This window comes from Pezoporus occidentalis, unplaced genomic scaffold (genome assembly GCF_034315485.1).
Source record: "Pezoporus occidentalis ecotype Australia unplaced genomic scaffold, CSIRO_AGI_Poc_V1 ctg187, whole genome shotgun sequence".
Taxonomy (NCBI): Eukaryota; Metazoa; Chordata; class Aves; order Psittaciformes; family Psittacidae; genus Pezoporus; species Pezoporus occidentalis.
This window is the reverse complement of record NW_026913715.1, coordinates 794379-818527: the sequence shown is the minus strand read 5'-3', so window position 1 is coordinate 818527 and position 24149 is coordinate 794379. Positions and strand designations below refer to the sequence as shown.

The following is a 24149-nucleotide window of genomic DNA, read 5'->3' as shown; positions in this document are numbered from 1 at the left end:
CCGCGGTTCGCGGAGTGTGTCTGTGCAGAGGGCAGCAGGGTACACAGGGCTGGCGCTGTGTGCTGGCGCTGTGGGCTGCCACTGAGCTCGCTGCAGGGCCATACAGTGTCGTGGTTCTTCCAGAGACCCTTCCGTGCCGCACCCTCGTTTCAGTTCACTCAGCTCCAGGTGTTGCTGCGCATCCTGCCCTGCACTGTTTGGCAGTCGTTTTATTTTAAAATAAAAACGCATGGAAGGATTAGTTCTATTTTTTTTTTCCTTAGAAAGCATTTGTATTTAAAATTCCTGCCTGGAGAAGGGGCATTATCTGGGGGTTGGTTGCTGTGGATGTCCTCGGACACCCCTGCAGCTGCCTCACCTACACTGCCTGAGGCCTCACTGACTTCAGCTTTTGGTTGACAAGAAGCTCCACATGATCCAGCTTCAGCGTGCACTTGAGCCCAGAACCCCCCCTGTGCTGGGCTGCACCCTCAGAGCATGAGCAGCAGCTCAGGGAGAGGACCCTGCCCCTCTGCTGTGCTCTGGGGAGACCCCCTCTGCAGTCCTGATCCAGCTCTGGGGCAGCAGCACAAGAGGGACGTGGAGCTGTTGGAGCCAGGCCAGAGGAGGCCATGGAGATGCTGCGAGGGCTGGAGCAGCTCTGCTCTGGAGCCAGGCTGAGAGAGCTGGGCTGGGGCAGCCTGGAGAAGAGAAGGCTCCTGAAGGGGAGACCTGAGAGCAGCTCCAGTGCCTGAAGGGGCTGCAGGAAAGCTGGAGAGGGGCTTGGGACAAGGGCCTGTAGGGACAGGCCAGGGGGAATGGCTTTAACCTGCCAGAGGGGAGACTGAGATGAGCTCTTAGGCAGAAGCTCTTCCCTGTGAGGGTGCTGAGGCGCTGGCACAGGGTGCCCAGAGAAGCTGTGGCTGCCCCATCCCTGGCAGTGTTCAAGGGCAGGTTGGACACAGGGGCTTGGAGCAAGCTGCTCTAGTGGAAGGTGTCCCTGCCCGTGGCAGGGGTTGGAGCTGGTGGAGCTTTAAGGTCCCTTCCAACACAAACCAGGCTGGGATTCCATGATTCACCAGCACAGCTAATTTGTTTCTGTCTTTTGCTTCCCTGAGCTGTTTCATGCCTTCAGTGCTCTGCAGGGTGTTACATGGCCATGCTCTGAGCCAGAGAGAACTGATGTGTGTATTTTCAAACAAAAAAGTGGGGTTTTTTTCTTTATTTCAGATCCATTCCCTGAGTACTGAGATGGGATGCTGGGGTTGAGGCAGAGGATCAGGAGGGTGCATGGCTGATGTTGATTGTGAAGGGGGGGGTGTCACTGTGAACCCCAGTGTTGGTGTGAAACACTGTCCCCAGGCCCTGGGAAGTGTCAGTGAGTCAGTGTTCCTCAGGGAGGTGTGGCTCAGTGGGTTCAATACCAACAGCACGTCAGACCTCTGCGTCACTTGGGCTCAGCTCCCACCACGAGGGTGCTGAGGGTTTGAGATATCAGGGGTTGCTCTGGAACCAGGCCCAGGGACTGGTCGCCTTCTGACACAGTTTTACCTTTGGACTCTGTTGATGATGCTGTCTCTGACAAAACACCTCATGGGAGCCAGGACTTCCCTTCCAGGCTCTGCTGCTCCCTGGCCCATCCCTGTCTCTGCCCCATCCACTGAGCTCCTCTTGATACCACCCTTACTGCTTCGTGCGGGAAGGATCTGGAGCTGCAGAACTGCTCTACAAGCAGCTCTCCAGTTCAGAGCTGTTTAGCAGAGGCCTGAGGAGCGCCAGGAACATGTCTGTGGGTCTGATCTCCACGTGAGGTGCTCTGAGGACAATGAACAAGCGGCTGCTTCTTTCCTCTCTAGAAAGTGAATGGGGACTGTGAGGAAGTTTCCTGCTGGTGACAATGATTGTCCCTTTGCACTGCTGCTGGCTCGTCCTGGCTGTCACAGGACAGCAGCAGGACAACCAGCTGCCTGCTCCAGGCATGACGTCCATTTGGGCCATGCTGGGCTTAGCCCCTGGTGATAGAATCACAGGATGATTTGAGTTGGAAGGGACCTTCAAAGCTCATCCAGTTCCAACCCCCTGCAATGAGCAGGGACATCTTCTGCTAGAGCAGGTTGCCCAGAACCACATCCAGCCTGGCCTGGGATGTCTCCAGGGATGGGGCATCCACCACCTCTCTGGGCAACCTGTGCCAGTGTTTCACCACCCTCATTGTAAGGAATTTCTTCCTCACATCCAGCCTGAATCTCCCTTTTAGTTTAAATCCATCACCCCTTGTCCTATCACAACCGGCCCTGCAGAAAAGTCTCTCCCCATCTTTTATAGGCACATGTTAAGATGTGCACTGTGACCTGCTTCCCACCAGCCTCTGTTCAGGTGGCACCTGGCTCAATCCCTGGCTCCTTTGTCCCCAGTGACTCTCAATGCCCATCCTAGGCTGGCGCTGAGGTCCTGTGCTGTAAGTATGGGCCGGGAGCACCCATTCTGCTCCACCATGGCAGACCCTGAGGTGGTGCCAGGCCTTGAGCACTGGCACCTGCCTCACAGGACCTCCTCTGCTCCTGTTTCAGCTTGTGATGTGGTTTTCCCAGGCTCAGTGTCACCAAGGTGCAGCTGTAATGTTCTGGATGTTCCTCTGGTCTGTCCACTTGGAACCAGCCATCTGCTGACATGGGCCAAGCTACAGCAAAGCAAGGACGCATCACCTGGGAGGAGCACAGCTTCTGCTCCTTGTCCACTTCCACCTCACTCCAGTGTGAGCCCAGCCCCGCTCTCGGTGTCCTGGTGCTGTGGTTGTGCCCACAACGTGCCTGGTAGCTCCCAGTGCACAGGCCATGGATGCTGCAGTCACTGTTGTGGGTCTGGGAAGGGAGGTCTCGGGTAAGGGGCAGTGGGGCTGAGGGCAAGGCTGGGGTGGTGCGGGGGGGGCAACCAGCACCTGCTGTTGGGTGTGAAGAACCAGAACCACGGCGGGTGGTTGGTGATGGTGGAGAGGAGAGGAGCAGGAAAAGCAGCAAAGCCTCTGAGTCAGGAGGGGACACTCATGGAGTTGCCCTGGGGACTGCTCCGTGCCTTTGGACTCTCCCACAGCTCCCAAACCACCAGAGAGGGGCAAACCCAGGAAAACCCAGATCAAACAGATGAGCACATGCTTCAGCCTCGCTTGGCACGGAACGGGGCCCAGGACCAGCAGCCCCAACCTCGCAAGCAGAGTGTCACCAGGTGTGGGGTGTGACAAAGGGACAGGGCCACGTCCACCCGCTTGCAAGTGGCTTTTCCAGCATTCTGGAGCTGTCCTGGGGAAGAGCCAGTGGCCAGCGGGTCCCAGCTCTGCTCCTCTGAGGTCAGGTGAGCTCTCAGGGGGTTGGGGACGCAAGGGGACACGTTGCTGAACTGTGGCACTTGGGGGGCTGCCTGGCCGGGGTGGTGGGGGTGGCTTGGCAGTCGGCACCAGCCATATCCTACCCTGGGACTTGCTCCTCATGCAAAGGAGTCACCTGCTGGGCCCAGGGCATCCAGGTCCTGCAGCAAAACATCTGTGTCCCCAGCCCCTGCAGCGGTGACCGGGGAGATGTGGGCACACAAAACTCCTGCTGGGAGCATCCTCAGTGAAATCCTGTGGGCACAGCTTGGGGGGATCAACCCTGACCCTGTCCTCTGCCTGGTGCAGGCCACGTGCTCCCCAGTGTTCCCTGGCATGGGGAGGGAGGCTCCTCAAGCCTTGGGCCAGCAGACTCTGTTGCACAGTGGAATACACCTGGGCCAACAGACTCTGGATTAGGCTCTGGCAAAGGTAAACATCTCACCTCTGGGTCTGTTTTTGTTGCTGCCAGCCGGGCCTTTCCCACACCCAACTGCAGCTCTGTGTGAGGGGAGAGCCCTGGCTCGCTCCCAGCCCAGAGGCTGCCCTGCAGACACGCTGGGGAGCGGCACGGAAGGAAGCCAGGGTGGTGGAATGGCTGCCGGAGGGTTGTGGAGTCGAGAGCAAGGCACCAAGATCAGAAAGGATCGGTGGGGTTTATCATTTGTGGAAGGCGAAGGGAGAACACGTAGGTGTCAGGACTGGGAATTAAATGACATCCTGGGTAGTGGCTGACCTCAGTGACCCCAGAATTTGATCTGCGTTAGCTTTGTTGGCTTTTACAGCATCCTTGGGGTGGAGCAGAGATGCAGTGACCGCCGGGACTTCATCAGCAGTTGAAAGCACAGGTGCAGTTTGAGTCACCACCCTTGGAAAGATGTGAAGTGTGGAGCAAGTGCTGAAAGCCCAGAGGAAAGCAGCCAGGGTGGTGGGGGAACAAAGAGGAAAGGCCAAAGGAAGGGAGGCTGCAGCAAAGGTGAATTCCCCAGAACAGCTTCTCAGAAGCTTTGCTGAGACTTTAGAGTTAGATGTTAAGAGTGGCACAGCATCCAACAGCCTTCACCTCATGGGGCCTCCACCATGGCCCTCCACCCCAGCACATCCACATGGAGCCCATCGCCACAGTGCTGGGCAGCACATCCCGCTCCCAGCAGGGAGCTGGTGCCTGTTCCCGGTGCCTGCCCCTGCAGGGCTCAGCCAGCTCCACTGTCAGTACTGAAATACTGATACTTCCATTGATATCATTAATCCCAGGATCTCATGAGGATTGCAGCATTGTGCTGAGCCCCACTGAGTGCTGTGGGAGATGGAACCAGCACCAGCACCTGCTCTGTGGTAGCTGTGCACAGGGAAGGGAACGCACCGGGGCGTCCATGGCCAGAACAGGGGCTGGCTCCAGGCACATGTCCCTGACCCAGATCACCCAGAGCTGAGATGTGGCACCAAGTCCCAGACAGGGGCAATTAGGGCATGTTTAATAATGGTGCATACTAAGAAAGGCAGGAGGGAGGAGGAAGGGGCTGGTGTGCTATTTGCCAGCTGGGACAGCAGGTGTGGGGATCCCAAAGGCAGCTTTAAATGGCCCCAGTTCCACCAGTCTTGCTGGAATGGAAGGGCAGGATAAAGCTGGTCCCTGCTGGGACCAGTCACAGCAAGACCCGGAGTGTGTCTGGAAGGGGAACAGTGGCCATGAGTGAGGGATGGAGCTCACCCAGAGACAAGGGACCTGCACAGAGCACACCCACACCTCCCACTGCCAGAGCTGGGGTGACCTCTTGGTGCAGACATTGAATGGTGGGGAAATGAGAGACTCTCTTTTGGTGCTGAGTCAGGGTGTTCCCTCCTCAGGAGGCACAGGGAAGATGGTAGCAATGAAGGTGATCTCATTTCACAAACACCAGCATCTCAGTGACTGGCAGTAATGGCTTGGGCTCAAACCCTGCTGAGTGTCCACACCAGCCTGGCAACTTCCTTCTTGGTCTCAGAGAGTCACTTCAAGGGCCACAGACAAAAGCAGATCAAACAGGTGTGTGCGTGTGTACTCTACCACTTCTCCACAGTGGATTTGTCCACCTGCAGTGTGAAGAATGAGGCTCTGGCACAGGGTGCCCAGAGAAGCTGTGGCTGCCCCATCCCTGGCAGTGTTCAAGGGCAGGTTGGACACAGGGGCTTGGAGCAAGCTGCTCTAGTGGAAGGTGTCCCTGCCCGTGGCAGGGGTTGGAGCTGGAGGAGCTTTAAGGTCCCTTCCAACCCAAACCAGGCTGTGATGCAGGTCCTTTTCAGTTATGAGCAAATAGCACAGGTAGCTCTCACCAGAGCATGTCCTTGAAGGCAAACAGGGCTGGGGCTCCTGAGCACTGAGGACCTGGGAGAGCCACGTCAGAGCGGGTGCTCCTGTGCGCCAGGCACCCAATGGCCCTTCCAGGTTCTGCCATACCCCGTACCTTGTTCACCCCGTCACCCTGAGCTCCAGCCTGTGTTTTACCAGACAGACACCTGTTTGGGTGGGACTGGCTGAAGAACAGTGATGGCCACGCTGTATGTGACCCACGGCCAGGCTGTTGTCACCTTGCTAGGGCCCAGCCGGGGCAGGGGCTGCACTTGGGGCAGGCACCGGCAAGGGGGGGAACAGCCTCATCCCTGCTGGAATGCCAGGGGGAAGGAGAAGGAGCCGGTGCTCAGCCCCTTCAGCAGGAGGATGGAAATCTAAGGCAATTATCTAATGAGCTCATCAAGGGGTCTCTGTGGAACCCCCCGGGGGAGCAGGCACAGGAGGGGCTGTGTGTGATGCAGCGTGCTAGGGATTCAGCGTGCTAGGGATGCAGCTTTGGGAAGAGGTTCTCAGGGAGCCCTTCCCCTGCTCTCATTGGGTTCATGGGCTCTGCCCCCCCCCAGCATGCCCTGCCTCCTCCCAGCACTGTCCTTCTAAAGCTTTCCCAGGGAGGATTTTGTCCACAAATTAAGCCATTACCTGTGACTTGGCTCAGGAATATCTGATGTAAATGAAGAAGCCCTAAATGTCATTGGATTTTCTTGCTGAACCATTTACCTCTCCGAGCAAAGCTCCTGGCTCCCACCGCTGTGTTTGCCTTTGTCCACAGCCCATTGAGGCCCATAGGACAGCACAGAAATAAGGGCCCTAGAAAATGGGGTGCTGGGAATGGGGGTTCCTGGTCCCCCTTGGCCAGGGCAGCTCGGGGCCTGCAGCCTCCGCTGGGTTTCAGGCAGGAGGAGGAGAGCTGCAGCAGGCGGAGGAGCTCCTCGAGCCCAGCCCCAGCGCTGCCAAGTGCCCTGTGCCTGGGCACCCCCCATCCCGCAGCTCTGCCCGGGCCCTGCCAGGCCTTGGGCACCCAGGCAGGCTGTTTGCTCAAGGACAGTGCTGGTGATGCTGGTTCTCCTGCTTCTGCCTCCCCAGAGGAAGGTGGGCGCTCAGGACCCCAGGAGGTGGCAGCAGGGCAGCATGAGACGTGTCTCCTGGCCACACTCATGGCTGTGAGGTCTATGGCTGCTGTGCAGGGAATGGGCACATCTCATGTGAACAGGAACTGGTGCAGCACAGGCACTGCCTTCACAGCGAGCGAACACCCCGGCTGTGGACGCCCGTGTTCTGCTCAGGGCTGTCTACAGGCGCCGTCCCCAGCTTGGTACCGACCTCCAGCCCTCAGGGGCTGTGCCCATCTCAGCAGCAGGGCTGAGTCTGGACCTGCCATCCTGTCGAGGAGTGCTCAAGGCCAGGTTGGACACAGGGGCTTGGAGCAAGCTGCTCTAGTGGAAGGTGTCCCTGCCTGTGGCAGGGGTTGGAACTGGAGGAGCTTTAAGGTCCCTTCCAACCCAAACCATCCCATCATTCCATTATTCTATGAAGATGCGTGGCTGAGGGCTCTCGGCAGCTCCAGAGCACTGGGGCTGCTCCACAGCATCCTTTGAGTGAACACAGCTCCTCGAGGGACCACATCACTAAGGCAGGGCCACAGACTGTGGGTGGGACCATGCGTGCCTCGGTGGCACCCGTCCCCACCTGCCTGAGCGCATTGTGCTACCCACAACACTCATGAGGGGCCCATTGCCCTCAGGAGCTGTAGTGGTGGACCAGAACCATTGCAAAGCTTGTGTTGGGTGCCTGGCCCCAGGGGCACCCCAGCCCCTCCTGGGACAAGCCCCAGGCTGGATTCAGACCATTCCATCCTCCCCTTCTTTTGGCAGCCCAGGAGAGCCTGCCCCGCACCGTGGCATGGTGTCAGCTGAGTCCCAGCCAGCTCTGTCCTTCCCTGCCCTTGTGCTCACACGGACCAGGGCTGCTCCTGGCAGGGCTTGCCCCATGCTGGTGGCAGCGGGGTTGCCAAAGGGCTGAGCCTGGCTAAAAGACCCGGACCCCAAGGGACAGGGACAGAAGCAGCAGGTCAGGCAGCCCCGCAGCCCGGGTGCTTGTGGATGGAGTCCTAGCTCCCTCCTGGGAAATCATTACCTGTCCTGCCCAGAGGCAGTTGTTATCACATAACCTCTGAACTATTTGCTAGGGAAGGATCAGGACAAGTAAACCAGAGAGTTGCTCAGCCTGGGTTTGGAGGCAGGAGCCAGAGGGTTTGGTTGGCTCAGGGTGCACACAGTCACCACGCAGTGCCATGTGTCGTGGGGGGGACTGGTGCTGATGAGTGCCTGTCCTGCATGGGGATGAGTCCCCCTGGCTCAGGACATCTCTGGACCAGCCACTGTGCAGCCAGAGACCTGGGAAGGTAGTGGACTCTCATTCAGCCCCTTCCCGTGAAGCCACGTGAGTCCAAAGGTGAAGTGTTGTGTGGAGGTGGGGATACAGGAGCAGGGGCATCTCTGGGCTCCAGGCATGCACCCCGCCAGCAGGGCACAACACAAGCACCCAGCTTGGTACAGGCTGCAGACAGACGGGACATGGGGCAGCACCCAGGGAGCGCTGCCCCCCGAATTCACAGCGTGGTGCTTCCTGTGCACACAGGGGGCCTCAGAATCCACCGTCCCTCCGGGCACAGGGAAAGGTGCTCCAGGAAGGTCACATGCAGTGGGGGTCACACGTTTCCCATTTGGCTGAGCTGAGATCAGGCAGCTGGGAACTGAATCCTTCCATCGAGATCGCCCTTGTGATAGCCCTGCAGGCTCTCATCAGGGAGCTGAACCAGCAGCTTCCCTGGGGCCCCCGGAGAGCAGGTCCCGTGTCCAGCAGCCCTGCCCAGCCCGGCTGAGGTCCTGGGGCTGGGGCTGGGCCGTGATTCCCAAGCTGCACCATGAGCCCCCAGCGCATGCCCGGAGCGATGGGAAGCTGTGGGCAGAGCTGGGGGCTGCAGGGACCTGAGCCCTCCCCATCCCTCGGCTCTCCTCAGTGTCCCCGTGTCTGCAGGGATCCCCAGCCAGGAGCAGCCTGTGGCTGAGTCGCACATGGGGAAGGTGAGCAAGGTCCCAGCTGGGCCATGACAGTGTCTTGGCAATGCCCTGGCAAAGCTCAGCGAGAGCTGCTGAGACCCCCGGCAGGGGCATCCTCCTCCTCTGATGGGATTTTCCTTCTAATTGCTTCCTACTTCCTTTGTAATAAAACTTAGCAAGGCACCTACCACTGTGTGTGTGTTTTCAGGGCACTGGATACCGGAAATATCACTGTTCCCTCCCATAGACCTCGTAGAGACCATAATAGAAATAATTATGACTGTGGATAGGAAGAGAACAGAAAGGGGTGCGTGTAAAGGCACAAAGAAGCAGCGAGACAAGGGTTAATAGGAGAGGTGTGTGCTAACTGCTGCAGGGCTCCTGTGTGTGATTTCATTTAAATGAGGAGGAGGAACTAATTGGCTGAAGATGTGTCAAGATGCCAAACCGAGCTGTGAATACACCTGTGAGACAAACGAGAACTCATAGTCAGGAGTCTTGACTGAGGCTGATGAGGTCTGGGACAAAGTAACAGGGAAGAGACTTTCCAGCAGTGTCCGCTTCCCAAGGACACCAAGGCAAGACCAGGGTGGGTTTGCTGCCGGCAGTAGAGGAGCCCAGAGCCACAGCAAGGACTCAAAGCCAGCTCAGAGGGATCCCAGTGTCTGGGGGCTCCTGGAGCAGGGTCTGGCAGTGCTGCAGGTGAGCTGACCCTAGGTGCACCTTTCAGGTAAAATCACCTCTCCTGCTACAGCACCTCGCGCTGAGAGGGTTGGGGTTTCCTGTGGTCCCCTCTGTCTGGGGCACTGCTTCATTCCCTCCTCCTGGCCCTCATCCTTCCAGGTAGTGGTGAGCTGAGCAGGAGCGGGTGCAGGACCTGGGGGACCGTGGGATCCCATCACGGCTGCGCCAGGCTGCTGCGCAGCCAACCCCTCATCTTCCATCCCCCCTGGTTCATCCTAGTTTTGCTTCTCCCAGGGAAAGGTCTGATCATCCATCAGGATCTCCGAGTTGCACAGCTCGATATAGGCTCAGCCTGGGGGCAGCTTTCTGAGCTGCTCTCCTTGCAGCTCTTGCTGACAGCTGGTGTTCTCAGCTGGCCATGTCCAACCACCTCTCTCCTGTGTTTGGGTTTGCAGGAGCCCTCACCACAATGTTCACGAGCAAGAAACACTTCACCAGTGCCATTGTTGGGGCACTGGTCGCACTCTCCCTTATTGCCCTTGTTCTCAGCCTGGTGAGCATTGAAGATGTCACCCTGCCACCCACTGCCAAGGTGAGCCCAAAAGGTCCCTGAACATCACTGCAGAGACCAGTCCCCTTGGGCAGGTGCTCAGAGACCTTACCTACATTGTCTTTGGTCTGGAGGTGAAGGGTTGGTAGTAGCTGGGTGGGTGTTTTCTTCCCATCTCAAGATGCAGAGTAAATACAGCCTGGGCACCTCCAAGTCAGAGGGGGAAGCCTGCTCTGAAACTGGCCACCATGCTATGTGCTGGACATGTTTTGAGGGGATTACCTTGAGACAGATGTATAGGGCAAAGCCCTGTCCTGCTCCCTCTGCCCTCCCATGGCACACCTCCTGATGACACTTGTACCTGCCAGCTCCCACCAGCCTGCCCTGACCCACAGTACAAGCATCCCCTGCAGCTTAGCATCCCTCCCTGGCTGCTGGAAGAGGCTTGGCACAGTTTTAGGGTGAGGTGGAGGGCTTTATGTGGGAGAGGTGTGCAGTTGGGTGCTCCTGGGCTGGGGCTGCTGTGGTGTTGCCTGTCCCTGCCCAGGCTGGGTGCAGCCGTACAGGTAGCAGAGAGCACTGGGGATGGGGGGGTTGCTGGCCCCAAGGTGGGGCTGGTGTAGGCACAAAGGGCTTGTAACCAAGAAAGAAAATAAATAAGGCATGAGGAAACAGCTCAGAAAAGTCAGTGTGAGCTCACGGTGCCGCACAGGCCTTGGGAGAGGGGAATTTCTCCATTGCTGTGAGAAATGCCCATGCCACGGCCAGGTGCTGTCACAGCTCAGCTCTGCCACGCTGCAGATAGCTGAGCCTCAGAGAGTTGAGTTTGGGGCATCTTCTGGCCTCACCACCCTGGCAGGGTCATGGTGAGGCTGGGGACAGGCTGCTGCTCCTCCCACCAATGGGATGTCTGCGTTTTCCCTTGCAGTATGGGATGGTGTTTGATGCAGGCTCATCCCACACCTCTCTGTTTGTCTACGAGTGGGATTCAGACAAGGAGAACGACACCGGTGTGGTCAGCCAGACCTTGTCCTGTGATGTCCATGGTCAGTATCCCCCTGCCATGGGCTCGGTGCTGCCCTGAGTGTCGGTGTGGTGGGTGGGATGACCTGGCCCTTCCTCTTGCTGACTGGCCCATGCTGGGCAGCTTTGTCCATCGTGCTGGCACTGCTGGCACAGGGGGGAGCCCTGGCTGCAGGCAGAGTGGTCCCTGACTCCCCACTGGCTTCACATGTGGTCAGAGAGCCCTCAGGACCATGCAGTGCCACTTGATGGAACTGATGGACCTTGGTGTTCTGGGTTTCCATTCCCGCACCTTGGACTGCCCAAGCTGCTGTCCTGGCTGGGGAAGGTCTCGCCTCTACAGCTGGAGACACTGCTGAAAGCATGGGAGAGGTGGGGAAGCCACAGGAGGGAAATGGGTCAGTCAGGTCCTGGGGGACCAGGGCACCCTGCAGAAGCACCCTTTGTTGCTGACAGATCTCAGTGCCCTGTGCCCTCTTTCTTCCGCATCCCTGTCCCCAGCCGTTTCCATCAGCCTGTCCCAGCCTGACTCTCTTCCAGGACAAGGCATATCAAGCTATGCCAATGATCCCCCGAAAGCTGGTGATTCCATAAGGGAGTGTCTGGATAAAGCCCTGAAGGTTGTTCCTGCTGCAAAACAGAGGGAAGTCCCAGCTTATCTTGGAGCAACGGCAGGAATGAGGCTACTGAGGTATCGCTGGTGGAGCTGGGCTGGGTCAGCCTGGAGAAGAGAAGGCTCCTGAAGGGCAGACCTGAGAGCAGCTCCAGTGCCTAAAGGGGCTGCAGGAAAGCTGGAGAGGGGCTTGGGACAAGGGATGTAGGGACAGGCCAAGGGGAATGGCTTTAACCTGCCAGAGGGGAGACTGAGATGAGCTCTTAGGCAGAAGCTCTTCCCTGTGAGGGTGCTGAGGCGCTGGCACAGGGTGCCCAGAGAAGCTGTGGCTGCCCCATCCCTGGCAGTGTTCAAGGCCAGGTTGGACACAGGGGCTTGGAGCAAGCTGCTCTAGGGGAAGGTGTCCCTGCCCGTGGCAGGGGTTGGAACTGGGTGAGGTTTAAGGTCCCTTCCAGCCCAAATTATTCTATGGTTCTATGATCTGCCCAGATGGATGGTGCTGGTGGGGAAGTTGGGCAGATGTAGGAGGCAGTAAGATGCTGCAGTACCTCCCATTACCTTTCACCAGCCCATATTAGCTTTCCTCAAACGTCAGCCTTCATTTCACGGTGCTTGGTTTTATGGTTGCAGATATGTTACGTTACCTGTGTCCTGGCAATGAGAGCCCTTCCCTGGGAAGGAGCCAGTCATAGCCTGAAGGTTCCTCGCTTCAGAGAGTGAGCACATGCCAGCAGCCCCACACATCTCCCCCACTCAGAGGTCTGAAGCCAGGCCCAGCTCAGCAACCAGCCCTTTGGAGCAGTCAGTGGGGGAATGTTCAAACCTGGGCTTTGCAGCACAAGCTCTTCCCTCCTCCAGCACTATGAAGGTGCTTAGGTAGGGGAAGGTGGCTTCACAGACTAGACCAAGCCATGCTGGAGGGAAGAGATTGATGTTGCTCCTGGATTAGTGATGCCTCACGTAGACAGCTGGGATGCTCGAGCAGCTTTGACAAGTCAATGTAGCAGGAAACATTTCACATAAGCTGCTCGTTGCAGAAAACTGGAGTATGTGGAACTGGGGAAAAAGACTGGTTCCTGGTGCTTCCTTTGTAGTACTGGTGCAGGTGGGTACGTGTCCTGACCTCTGGGCCCTTTCTAGGGAGCAGAACAGCTCAGCAGCAGAGCAAGTCCTGGCTGAAGTCACTAAAACCATGCAAGAGTACCCAGTGGCTTTCAAAGGGGCTCGAATCCTTACAGGAGAGGAGGAGGGGGCTTATGGCTGGATCACCACCAACTACCTGCTGGACTCCTTCACTAAGGTGGGAGAAGGCTCAAACCCCGCCGCACCTTTGCTGATTTTTGGGTTTTCTGATTTTTAAGCTCACTTTGCACAAAGGTCAGCGGCTGCTGGGAATGATCACGGGAAGCAGCCAGTTAGCCTGTGGAGGGAGGAATTGGGAATGGGGCTGTCTGCTAAGAGCTAAGGGCACATCTCCACACGGTGTGGACACAGGGTCTCCTGGGACAGTGACGTCGGCACTGCAGCCTGGTTGGGACCGTTGGCTCCTGCTGGGCTCTGTCCCACTGCCCTGGGAAGGGCTCTCTCCATGTGGCACTGGCAGACCTGATCCAAAGCTCTCTCATGCCACTCTCTGCCCATCACTGCTGCAGCCCGGAGCTCCTGTGCAGGCTGCTGGAGGGATTCTCTAAGCCAGGTCACCACCAGCACTTTGAAATGGGGATGGAGCCATATGAGCCCACAGCTCAGGGGCACATCTTGACCCTCAGAGAGCTGAAAGTCTGCTTTTCCTGGCTCTGACAAATGGCTGGGCAGGGGAGGCCTCCCTTAGGGAAAGAATTGAGTTGAATACCCATTGAATTTAGTAACAAAACCCTATTGGCTTCAATGGGATGAGAATTGTGCTCAGGGCAAGTAAGACCAGCCGTGTGCTTCTCTTCCTCTCCTGTATCCCTTTGGCAGTACTCGCCCAAAGCACACACATGGGTTCATCCAGAGGCAGCCAACATTTTTGGGGCACTGGATCTTGGAGGAGCATCCACCCAAATCAGCTTTATACCCGAAGGTTCAGTGGTGAACTGGAAGGAAGGCTCCAAGTTCACACTGTACGGGTATGACTACAGCATCTACACACACAGCTACCTCTGCTATGGCCAGAACGAGATGCTGAAGCGACTGGCAAAGGAACTGATTGCGGTGAGAGGGGAACTGGGGGGGAATTGGACTCTGGTCTCATGATGCCAGCAACAGGCTTGTTAATAAAGAACAGGCAAAGCTCTTCCAGAGACGCATCAGCAGGGACTGAGAGTAGGTACAGACTCCTGTGGGAGCACAGGGAGGCAGACATGGAGGGGAGCATGGGAAGTGTCAGAAGGGGCAGCTCAGGAGAGACCTTCTGGCTGTACACAGCTGCCTCACACAGGGCGTACAAAAGGCAGGAGCAGGCTCTTCTCAGAGGAGAAAACTAAAAGGGCAAGAGGCAGTGGGCACAAGGTGGAACATTTGGGTTTCCAGCCTATGTCCTATGAAGCCAGGCTGGGAGAGCTGGGCTGGGTCAGCCTGGAGAAGAGAAGGCTCCTGAAGGGGAGACCTGAGAGCAGCTCCAGTGCCTGAAGGGGCTGCAGGAAACCTGGAGAGGGGCTTGGGACAAGGGCCTGTAGGGACAGGCCAAGGGGAATGGCTTTAACCTGCCAGAGGGGAGACTGAGATGAGCTCTTAGGCAGAAGCTCTTCCCTGGGAGGGTGCTGAGGCGCTGGCACAGGGTGCCCAGAGAAGCTGTGGCTGCCCCATCCCTGGCAGTGTTCAAGGCCAGGTTGGACACAGGGGCTTGGAGCAAGCTGCTCTAGTGGAAGGGGTCCCTGCCCGTGGCAGGGGTTGGGACTGGGTGAGTTTTAAGGTCCCTTCTAACACAAACCAGGCTGGGACCCTGTGATTCTATGACTCAAATACAGGGGAAATGTTTTTCCCAGTGGGAATGGTGCTGGTGGAGCACTGGGGGGCTCCTGTGCCTGAGCTGCAGTCAGCAGGGGTTGGAGGAGGCTGCAGCCTGCGGTTTTGCTGTTCCCAGGAGTCGTCCCCCAGTGCCCGAGTCCATCACCCCTGCTACCCAACAGACTACAATGAAACCGTGTCGCTGTCTTCCTTCCGCACCAGCCCCTGCACGAACCAGAGCGACCCACGCCTGGGCCCTGGCGACAGGAACGTCACCCTGGAGGGCAGGGGCGATGCCAGCGGGTGCCTGGCCGCCGTCAAGAAGCTCTTCAACTTCTCCGCGTGTGGCCAGAGCCAGGACTGCACCTTCGATGGCATCTACCAGCCGCCGGTCAGAGGGCAGTTCATTGTAAGGCGAATCCTGTCCTCCCACCTCCATGGCAGAGCATGTGCTGTGGTGTCCCTGCGTGCCCCGTGGCATTGCCACCTCCCCACAGCAGAATGGGGGCAAACATCCCCCAAGTTATCCCCGCCCCAGGGCACACCAGGGATTGCTGCTGCCTCATTTTCCAGCCAGGTCTCCGAATGGGACCATGTTAACGAAACCGGTGAGAAGCCACATCCCAGGTTTTCAGTAATAAAGCCCAGCTTAGCCAGCAGCCTTCAGGCAAGGCACTGGATGTGCTGCTGTAGCCAGCAGGCACCTACACCCTGGCCCATCACCTCTGCTGAGACATGGACAGTGATGCCCTGGGGCTATACCAGGGTAGGACAAACTGCAGCTGCCTGGTGTTGGTCTCCACTGTAGCTCAATGCTGTTTCTGCCTCTCGCCTTTCAGGCCTTCTCTGCCTTCTACTATAACTTCAAGTTCCTCAACCTGACCAAGGGGCAGACGCTGGCCGCTGTCAGGGAGACCATTGAACGTTTCTGCACGAGAAGCTGGGAAGACGTATGTTCCTCATGGTGGGAGGCAGTGTGGAAGCTTCACAAGCAAAGGGGCCCTGGGGTGGGGGAAGAGGAGCAGGGACCCTTCCATGGCAAAGGACCCTGGTTGCTGAGCTGTGCCTGACACAGCGCAGCCATCTCTGAGCAGTGTGTGAGAGCCAGGGCTGTCCTGCGCTCACCTTGGGGACCTTCCTTGTTCATCATTATATAAGCAAGGAACTTGAGTTGGGAAAGGGGCAGCCAAGGCAGGTGAAGTCAGCAGAATCTCCCCTCCAGCACAGGAGCTGGGGATGGAGGTGGGTCTGCAGCACTGGAGGATGGTGAGGGGAGACCCAGCTGCTGGCACCACTCTGGAGGCAATTCAAATGAGGATGGATAAGGCTAAGAGCTGTGCTAAGATCACCATGGGGCAGAGAGGAGGAGCCCCTTCACAAGGAGGCTGAGATGGGAGAACGTGGGGCAGGAGGAGCGCTGGAATGTCTCTGTTCCCGTGTAGGATATAAATCTTCAAAGGAGCTGCCTTATGTGGAACAGGTCCCAAATACCTGCCTGGTCCAGAGTCTTTTTCCAGATGCTGGTGACTGCAGTGCCATTGTCCCTCCCGCAGCACTCGTCAGGGCATTGTCCCTGCACGAAAACTGCCTGCGAGTAACCTCCCCCCTCCAAACATCTCCCCACCCCAGCTCTCCGCCAGCTACCCTGAAGAGAAACCTCAGCGCCTGCCTAAGTACTGCACCAATGCCAACTACATCCTCACCCTCCTCCTCGATGCCTACAAGTTCAATGAGACGAGCTGGAGCAACATCATCTTCCAGATGAAGGTAGGCAGCAAATGCAGCCTGTGGGCAGGAGCAGAGGAGGAAAAGAGCCAGCTTCCCACGCCGGGTGATGCGAGAGCTACGCTCCAGGAAGCCACTCTCTGGGCTGCGGCCGGTGCTGCTGCTGTGGCTTTCCTGCAGGGTAACTCGCGTCCCCTCTTCCTGGGCAGGCGGGGAGCGCCGACGTGGGCTGGACGCTGGGGTACATGCTCAACCTCACCAACATGATCCCAGCCGAGGCCCCGGTGTGGGTGAAGGGGCACGTTCCTTCCCTGTGGGCTGCGGCCATCACCTTCATCATCCTCACCCTTGTCCTGGGACTCACTGCCCTGCTCCTGCTCCTGTGGGTGTAGGAGCCTGGCCACGTTTCAGAGCCCGGTAGGTGTGGATCCACTGATGGTGGAAAGCCATCAGTGCTGGGTCCTCCTTCCTTGTGCCCCCGGAGCTGGCAGCCTGGGGCTGGTTCGGTGATGCTGAGCATTCGACAGCACCGAAGAACTGAGGTAGTGTCCTATGGGACTGCCCCCCCCATGCAGATAGGCACTATGCGAGGTTTCCATTGGAGCTCTGCCTACACACCACAGGAACCCTGGCTGTGCCCATCTGCCTCCTTATTTTGCTATGCCTGTTACAGGTGTGGCCTCCATCCCACCAGCTGGCCTGTGGGGCCATGGAGAACCAGCCTGGCCACGGACAAGCTCCCCGAGTGCCAGACATAATGCACTGCTGCAAGCACTTGTGACTGGGTGCTTGGTGCAATGCTGGGTCTGGTTATGGTCACCAACAGCCCAGCAGGTGCCTGTGAGGGGCATGAAATGCTCTGCAGTACCACATCTGGCTCTCCTGAGGGTGAATCACGTGGACTTACCTGATGGTATTGGAGACAGAAGCAAAATTGAGCATCCAAAGTCAGAAACATGGTCTATGCCTCCCCAAGGGTCTGTCTTGTCCCATCACATCTTCCCTTTCTTCTGGGATAAAGGGATCTATGTTTCTGAATGTCTGCCTGGAGAAAAACACTGTCCCACCGTCTGGGTAGTGGGACATTCATATGTCCCATCACCTGCAAACACTGTCCCACCATCAGGCTGGACACCATGGGGTCAGGCTCCTAGTCCTGCCCTGACCCTGCCCACGGGGCTGAGCTGGATCCTGCCCACAACTGCCCCCCTGCCTTTGCCTTGGGGTCTACTTGGGTTTTGTCTGCCTGCAGGTGATTCAGTGGTGCTGTGCCTCTCAGCAGTGAGGAGCTGACTGTTGGTGCCTCAGGCATCCAAATAAATCGTGTGAAAGGCAGTGATGGGGAAATGCTGTTGCTTTGCTCCTGCACAGTCATGACTTTGTGGTTTCCATCTCGCAGGTCAGGGTTGGTGATGACAACAGGGACTCAGGGGACAGTCACCGTTGCTCAGTTCTGCCGCAGATGCCCCTGAAGCCCCTGCAGTATCTGCCAGATGCTGAAGAGAAGCCAGCAGGGCACCAGGACAGGCATTTTGCTGCTGAGAGCCGGGGTGTCTCACCTCACCCAGCCCCTGGCTGCCGGTGGGACTCCCCAGAACTGTAAGGGAGCCCTAACCCGTCCTGGCAGCATTCCCAAATCACCTGTGTGCTTGGTCCCTGCTGGTGCCAGGGGTTGGAACCAGATGATCTTGAAGCCCTTTCCAACCCAAACCATTCTGTGACTCTATGAAAGGGAGGGTGAGATGTCTGCGGGGCACAGACATGGGCTGCAGCTGGACTGGAGAGGAACCTCGTGCAGGAGAGCAGGGGGCTGCTGCCATCCCCCACCTCCCAGGGCTTCCCAGTCATGGGGAGAGCCCAAGACCCATCTCTCCTGCATAGCCCCAGTGCTGCTGCCCCTCTGCCCGATGCTGGCAATGCAATGGCCAATGCAGCCCCTTGGCCTGGGATGGCCAGGTCATGTCTCCCCCACATGGGGTATCTGCTGCAGGCTGTAACCAGCCCCGTTTCCATTGCTGAGAGTCACCCCTTCTCCCTGACCTGCCACCTTCAGCCACCCCACATCGCTGCAGTCCCCATGCCACCAGCACTGAGCCCCTGTCCCACGTGGCCATGCCCTCCCTCCTAGAGCATCTCCAGCCAGCAGCAAGGGGAAGGGAAAACCAGACAGCGCAGATACAGGGCAGAGATTTTAAAGCCTGTGCCAGTTCCAGCTCACCAGGCCAGGACGCAGGTACCCACGTTACCAGTTCGCAGCTCCTGGGCACAGGGGGGGTTCCCTGCTCTGCAGCTCCTCACACGAGTGCAGCAGCAGGACCAAGCGCTTGGGCTGCCCCTGGGGCCGGCACTGCTAGAGACTGACATAACCGGAGGAGCTTTTCTGGCAGCACGTGAGTGCGAGCAGGCAGAAGGTGAGGATGAGCATGGTGGCCAACAGAACCGTGGCTGCTATCCAATTGCTTCTCTGGAGCCCTACGACCCTCTGGGGAATCTCCGAGGGAATCATGTTGGTGAGGTTGAGCATGTAGCCCAGAGTCCAGCCCACGTCTACACCAGTGACCTGTGCAGACACACAAGGAAGAGGGATGGGAAAGGCTGCAAAGACAGAGTAGCCAAGGCAAAGGTAGGTGCGAAGGCCACCCCTGGGCATGGGCAACAGGCTGTGCTGCCCTGTCACCCGCTGCTCCTGTGCTGCAGCACAGGGTGGGCATGAGCCCTTTCATGGCGTGGGCTGGGAGCTGGGAGCTGCCGGGCACATCCCTACCTGCCGGGCGAAGTGGATGTTCAGCCACGTCGTGTGGTTGAATCCGAAGCCCTGCAGGAGCAGGGTGAGCGCGTAGGTGCTCGCTGCACAAGCATCACGGAGCTGGATCCTGCTCACGCTGGGGAACTCCTGCTGCACCTGCAGGGGTGGAGCAGTGCTTGGAGCACCCACACTGCCAGGAAAGCACCACAGTGCAGCCCGGAGCAAAGACCCGGCACGGCTGGGCCTGGGGAGCCGCGAGGCTGCTCTCCTGTCCCTCCTGGCCAGGGATCCTTGTGCTCCTCCCTGCTCCCTCCAGAGGATGCGCTCTGGATGAGCCCCAAGCTGCGCAGTGTCCAGGCACAGCAAGGGCAGGGGCTGCCATCCCCTGGGCAGGATCTCACCTTCTCCCAGGTGCTGGTGCAGAACTGCCCGATGGTGGCATTGACCAAGCTCAGGGGCTGCCCTCCCGTCAGGCTCAGGAAGTGAAGGCTGTGGTAAAGCCCTGAGAAGGCCTGTGGGTGGTTAAGACCCAGGGTGTCAAGTTAGCAAAGCACCCAGGGCTCTGCCACAGCACCAGCCCTGGGCAGGCATCCCTGAGGCCACCCTCAGCCTGTCAAACCCACTGGGACTGCTGCCCACACCGAAAGAGATGGGTGCTGTGACAGCAGGGATGTGGGTCTGCCTGGTGAGGACCCTGCACATCTCCATGCATCAGGCACATCCAACATCCCATTGCTCCTACAGCAGTTTTCCCGGGTCATGGCCAGCTTCTGGTGTCCCAAAACCCCACAACTCCCCCCAGAAACAGGGACGGAGGCTCCTTACAAAGAACTGTCCCCGCACGGGCGGCTGATAGACCCCGTTGAACCCACACGTGCTGTTGGCCCCACAGCTGAGGTTGAAGAGCTGCTGCACGGCGGCGCTGCACGCTGCTGGCTCCCCTGTCCCCATCACCCTGAGGAGCTGCGCGGCGCTGGGGCTGCTCGGGGCACGCACACAGGGGCTGTCGTAGAGCTCTGCCGTGGTGATGTTCTCCTGGTACCCCCTGGGGTAGCAGGGGTGTGAGATCTGAGCAGCGGACGGGCTGGCCTGGAGAGAGCAGCAGCGTTAGCATCACCCTGGCCCTGAGGATGGAGATGGATAGGAGAGAAGCAGCCCACAGAGAGCGCCTGTTCCCACAGCAGGACACCAGCATGCTGGCCCCACCACCCATGGGGTGCAGCTACAGAACTGGGGACAAACAAGGCACAACCACACTGGTCAGGGGGCAGCTGCATGCTCAAGGCCTTGGGGGCGTGCACTCTGTGCTGAGCATGGACCCATTTTGTCCCCTCTCTCCTTTGTAGGATCAGCAGACCTCTGCTTGGGTGTTCACCTCCATCTCAGTACAGTCCTGTTCTTGGATGTTGGGACCCCCCGGGGACTGCCTCCTGCCATGGTGACACTGTTGTATCCACCATCCTCACTGGGGCTTGCACCAGCCCAGCAGCCATGACACCCAGTGGGTGCTGCCCACCAAGCTCCATAGATCAGGGTTCAGGCTGCAGGAGAGGAGCACAAGGCTGGGGTCAGTTACCTGGTGTAAGGAAGCCATCAGCATCTTCAGGGCTTGCTTTTGCCCGTAGCAGAGGTAGCTGTGGGTGTAGATGGAGTAGTTGGCCCCGTACAGCCTGAGGAGGGCTCCTGTGCTGCTGTCTTCTATGGGGGTCCCAGGAAGGAACGTGATCTGGGTTGAAGCCCCACCGAGGTCCAAAGCTCCAAGCACATCCTCTGCAGGCGGGTGGGTCCATGTGCCTGTGAGGGAGCACTGCCCCGCACCGGGAGTCACGCACAAGGACCCGGCACGGGGGTACCAGCTTCCTGCACAGCCTGCGGAGGGGACAGCCCCCGAGCCCGCTGCCTGCCCGCACCTTGACGAGTGTCTCCAGCAGGAAGTTGACGCTGATCCAGCCGAAGGAGCCCTCCTCGTTCCCCGTCAGGACCTGAGCTCCGCGGAACTCCACCGGGTACTCGCCAATGGTCTTGGCCACCTCGGCAAAGACCTGCTGGGCCTTGGTGCTGTTCTGCTCCCTGCCCGGGGAAGGAGATGGACACCGCGAGTGGAGGAGGCGATGGCCGCGCAGCTCCAGCGCGGGGCTGACAGCGAGCGGCTGCGGCTGCTGCCAAGGAGCAGAGACGGGGCAAAGCCAGCAGATCCCTCCTGTGCTGCGCTGGGAGTGCCCCTAAAAATGCTGCCTGTGGGCTCGGCCTGAGAACACAGGAAGGGTCATGGCAAGTCTGGCAAAGGAGGTGCTGGCAGAGGAGGCCACGGAGATGCTGTGATGGCTGGAGCAGCTCTGCTCTGGAGCCAGGCTCCTGAAGGGGAGACCTGAGAGCAGCTCCGGTGCCTAAAGGGGCTGCAGGAAACCTGGAGAGGGGCTTGGGACAAGGGCTGTGGGGTTTCCCTATGGGCACAGTGAGTGTCTCTCTTGGACACCCCATAGGCCACACACGTGGATGCTCTGCCCATCCCCGTGGGCTCCGGGACAGCCCCCCTGCTGTGCGCAGCCCCTTGTGCCCCCAGCCCCATCCCAGCCCCTGCCCAGGCTCCGGTGCAGGAGACGTGGTGGGAAGGGTGGAGGTGCCGGCTCCGCGCTGTGCTGTACCTCAGCAGCCGCATGCCCGCTGTGGCCCCCAGGTAGGTGGGGGTCTCCCGCTGCTGCTCTGCCGGGATGATCTCCATGGCCTTGTCCAGGCAGGGCTTCAGGCTGGCTCCGGCCCCGGCGGGGTCGTCTGCGTAGCTGGAGATGCCGGGTCCTGCAGGAGAGCCCCGTGTGATGGAGCCAGGTCAGTGACACACAGGAGGGATGGAACAGCAGGGACATGCACACCCCTTCACCAGGCCCAGGTTGCTCTCTGGAGCAATTTGGCAGATGTTCTGGTCACAGCCCCAAACTCTGCTGTGTTTGATGCCATAGAGATAGTAAAATGAACACCACTGACCCAGGGGGGCGTTAGGAACCACATATGGAAAAACAGCAGAACTGCAGTCATGTTTAGGGACTTCTGCAGAGCTTTTAGGAGGTCCCATGGGTATATATAGGGATAAGACAAGGGTGATTTAAGCTAACAGAGGGGAGACTGAGATGAGCTCTTAGGCAGAAGCTCTTCCCTGTGAGGGTGCTGAGGCGCTGGCACAGGGTGTCCAGAGAAGCTGTGGCTGCCCCATCCCTGGCAGTGTTCAAGGCCAGGTTGGACACAGGGGCTTGGAGCAAGCTGCTCTAGTGGAAGGGGTCCCTGCCCATGGCAGGGGTTGGAACTGGAGGAGCTTTAAGGTCTCTTCCAACCCAAACCACTCTGTGATTCCAGCTTACGGAAGAAGCTGTGAAGAGTTGTGTGGGAAGAAGATCCAAGGAAGCAGTTATATGGGAGAGGAGCAACCTCTGCCCATCCAGCATCCCAGGCTGTGAGTTGATGCAAAGCCACCATGTGCAAGGCAGAACTTGGCTCCAGGAACCACGCTAACAGGGCCAGTATCCTCACCCACCTTTGCATCCCACAGTTACTGTGGTACCCTGAGGTGCAGACCGTCCCCTCAACACTTTTCTTTGGTGCTCCCACCAGGCCACCTCCCTTTTTCCCAGCACAGGCTGAAAGACTGAGCTCACTCGTGATGCTGTGAGTCTGGGACAGTGATCCAGGAACGTGGGACAGAGGGACAGCACATCCCGGCACTCACCGGCTGCAATGCAGGCCTCCACCTGGGACACGATGCCGGTGCCGTTCTCCTTGTCCGCAGGCCACCGGTAGATGTAGAGAGCCGTGTGCGTGGAGCCGGCGTCAAACACCAGCCCGTACTGGGGGCAGAGGGGGACACGGGTCACAGCACGCTTGGGCTGAACCGAGTCCCTCGGGGGGTTCTGAGGCTGCTGCTCTTTGCTCTCCATGTGTGCACATGAGCAGCACAGGTCTGCGTGCCCAACCTCCCTCCAGCTCCGAGCGCCCTGATTTTGCCAAAGGAGCTGCAGCTCAGGAAGGAAAGACGTGCAGGTCAGCAGGGTGATCTGCAGGGCAGGAAAGCAGCCAGGCACCCGTCCCAGAGCTGCTCCCACCCCTGCGGGAACAGAAACTCTCACAAGCCCTGACTGCTTTTAACAATCAGGCAGCAGAAAGCGACAGGAGAGATGAAACCCCACCAGGTGACCAGGGCGGCTGAGAAGAGGAAATGAAGTGTTTGGGGTGCGGATGGAGCAGCTGTTCTCCCATCCTTAGCGAGGAGCCGGGACCATGCCTGAGGGGGTGATTGATGTACCTCCATCAGGTGAAGCCCTGGTAGGGGTGGCTGGGGGAAGATTTGCAGGCGGGGCGGAGGGCAGAGCTGGTGGAGGGGCGAGAGGTGGGAAGGAGCCGGAGGTTCCACCGGGCACCTACTTTGCTCCTGGCAGGAAGGGCAGCGTCCTTCGCCGGGGTCAGGAGCAGGAGGAAGGCGGCCACCGCCAGCGCCCCCAGCGCAGCCACCGAGCCGCAGCCCAGCGCCCTGAGCGCGGGGCTCTGCATCCCGCAGCCGGGACGGCCTCTGCCAGGGCAGCCCCAGCCCCTCCCTGCTCCCCTGGTGCCAGCGGCGCCCCGGGACACGGCGGGAGCGGGACCGCGACCCTGCCCCGGGGTCCTCAGCGGAGCAACGCCGGGGGCAGCGGCTGAGCGCGGGAGGAGCTGCCCGGGCCCAAGGGGGAACGGCCGGGTCCCGGCGCTGCCTGCGCTGCCTGCGCTGCCTGCGCTGCCTGTACCCGGCCCGGGGCAATGCAAAGCGAAAGTGCGGCCTGAACCGACGCCGCGTGTCCGGGTTCCCTCCCGGGACGGCCCGCGGCAAGGGCGGGGCAACCCCGCGGCCTGCCCGCACCGCTTCCTGCACCCTGCCTCTACCTCTGCCTGTGCCCTGCCTGCACCCTGCCTGCACCACCCCAGGGAGATGGGACGCTGACAACGGGGACTCATCCCTGGCCATGGGGATGGGTCTCTGGCTGTGGGGCACCCTGGCCATGGGGATGGTTCCTCACCTGCCGGCTCACTGTCTTGCGCCGCTGTCCCTGCCTGCACTGGGGCAGCACTAGGTGACAGCAGGGTGTGGGTGACCAGCTCGGTCCATGCTCCATGGGGCAGTGTGCTT

At 59.1% G+C, this 24149-nt stretch overlaps 2 protein-coding genes across 4 annotated transcripts; one reads left to right on the top strand and one right to left on the bottom strand.

The window, feature by feature from the left end:
• Nucleotides 1–9836: 9836 nt before the first annotated feature.
• LOC134162357 (ectonucleoside triphosphate diphosphohydrolase 8-like) lies at nt 9837–17613 on the top strand. Its single transcript, XM_062616071.1, has 10 exons — nt 9837–10007; nt 10894–11011; nt 11529–11679; nt 12742–12901; nt 13564–13797; nt 14669–14941; nt 15372–15482; nt 16162–16299; nt 16467–16674; nt 16931–17613. Exons 1-9 carry the CDS (start codon nt 9885–9887, stop codon nt 16647–16649), a joined length of 1491 nt encoding a protein of 496 aa, XP_062472055.1. The 5' UTR covers nt 9837–9884; the 3' UTR covers nt 16650–16674; nt 16931–17613.
• An 820-nt stretch (nt 17614–18433) lies between these two features.
• Nucleotides 18434–23859, bottom strand: LOC134162354 (ectonucleoside triphosphate diphosphohydrolase 8-like). Of its 3 annotated transcripts, XM_062616063.1 has the most exons (10): nt 23414–23859; nt 22722–22839; nt 21649–21799; nt 20914–21073; nt 20580–20810; nt 20379–20447; nt 19829–20092; nt 19405–19515; nt 19022–19159; nt 18434–18817 (listed from the first exon to the last, which is right to left on the bottom strand). In XM_062616063.1, the coding sequence occupies exons 1-10, from the start codon at nt 23537–23539 to the stop codon at nt 18608–18610; spliced, it is 1578 nt and encodes a 525-aa protein (XP_062472047.1). In that variant the 5' UTR covers nt 23540–23859; the 3' UTR covers nt 18434–18607. The 3 variants fall into 3 exon arrangements, with proteins under 3 accessions (XP_062472047.1, XP_062472048.1, XP_062472049.1); XM_062616064.1 differs by lacking the exon at nt 20379–20447 and having other exon boundaries at nt 23414–23858; XM_062616065.1 differs by lacking the exon at nt 23414–23859 and having other exon boundaries at nt 22651–22765.
• Nucleotides 23860–24149: the final 290 nt, after the last annotated feature.

What these genes read in the sequence shown, in the direction of transcription:
- LOC134162354 (XM_062616063.1), bottom strand. Translation starts at nt 23,539, where the DNA reads ATGCAGAGCCCCGCGCTCAGGGCGCTGGGCTGCGGCTCGGTGGCTGCG. An exon ending in TGATGGCTTCCTTACACCAG is followed by an intron (nt 20,448 to 20,579) that starts GTAACTGACCCC and finishes TGGATACAACAG; the next exon opens with TGTCACCATGGCAGGAGGCA. An exon ending in GCACCAGCACCTGGGAGAAG is followed by an intron (nt 19,160 to 19,404) that starts GTGAGATCCTGC and finishes CCACCCCTGCAG; the next exon opens with GTGCAGCAGGAGTTCCCCAG.
- LOC134162357 (XM_062616071.1), top strand. Translation starts at nt 9,885, where the DNA reads ATGTTCACGAGCAAGAAACACTTCACCAGTGCCATTGTTGGGGCACTG. An exon ending in CGGTCAGAGGGCAGTTCATT is followed by an intron (nt 14,942 to 15,371) that starts GTAAGGCGAATC and finishes CTCGCCTTTCAG; the next exon opens with GCCTTCTCTGCCTTCTACTA. An exon ending in ACATCATCTTCCAGATGAAG is followed by an intron (nt 16,300 to 16,466) that starts GTAGGCAGCAAA and finishes CTTCCTGGGCAG; the next exon opens with GCGGGGAGCGCCGACGTGGG.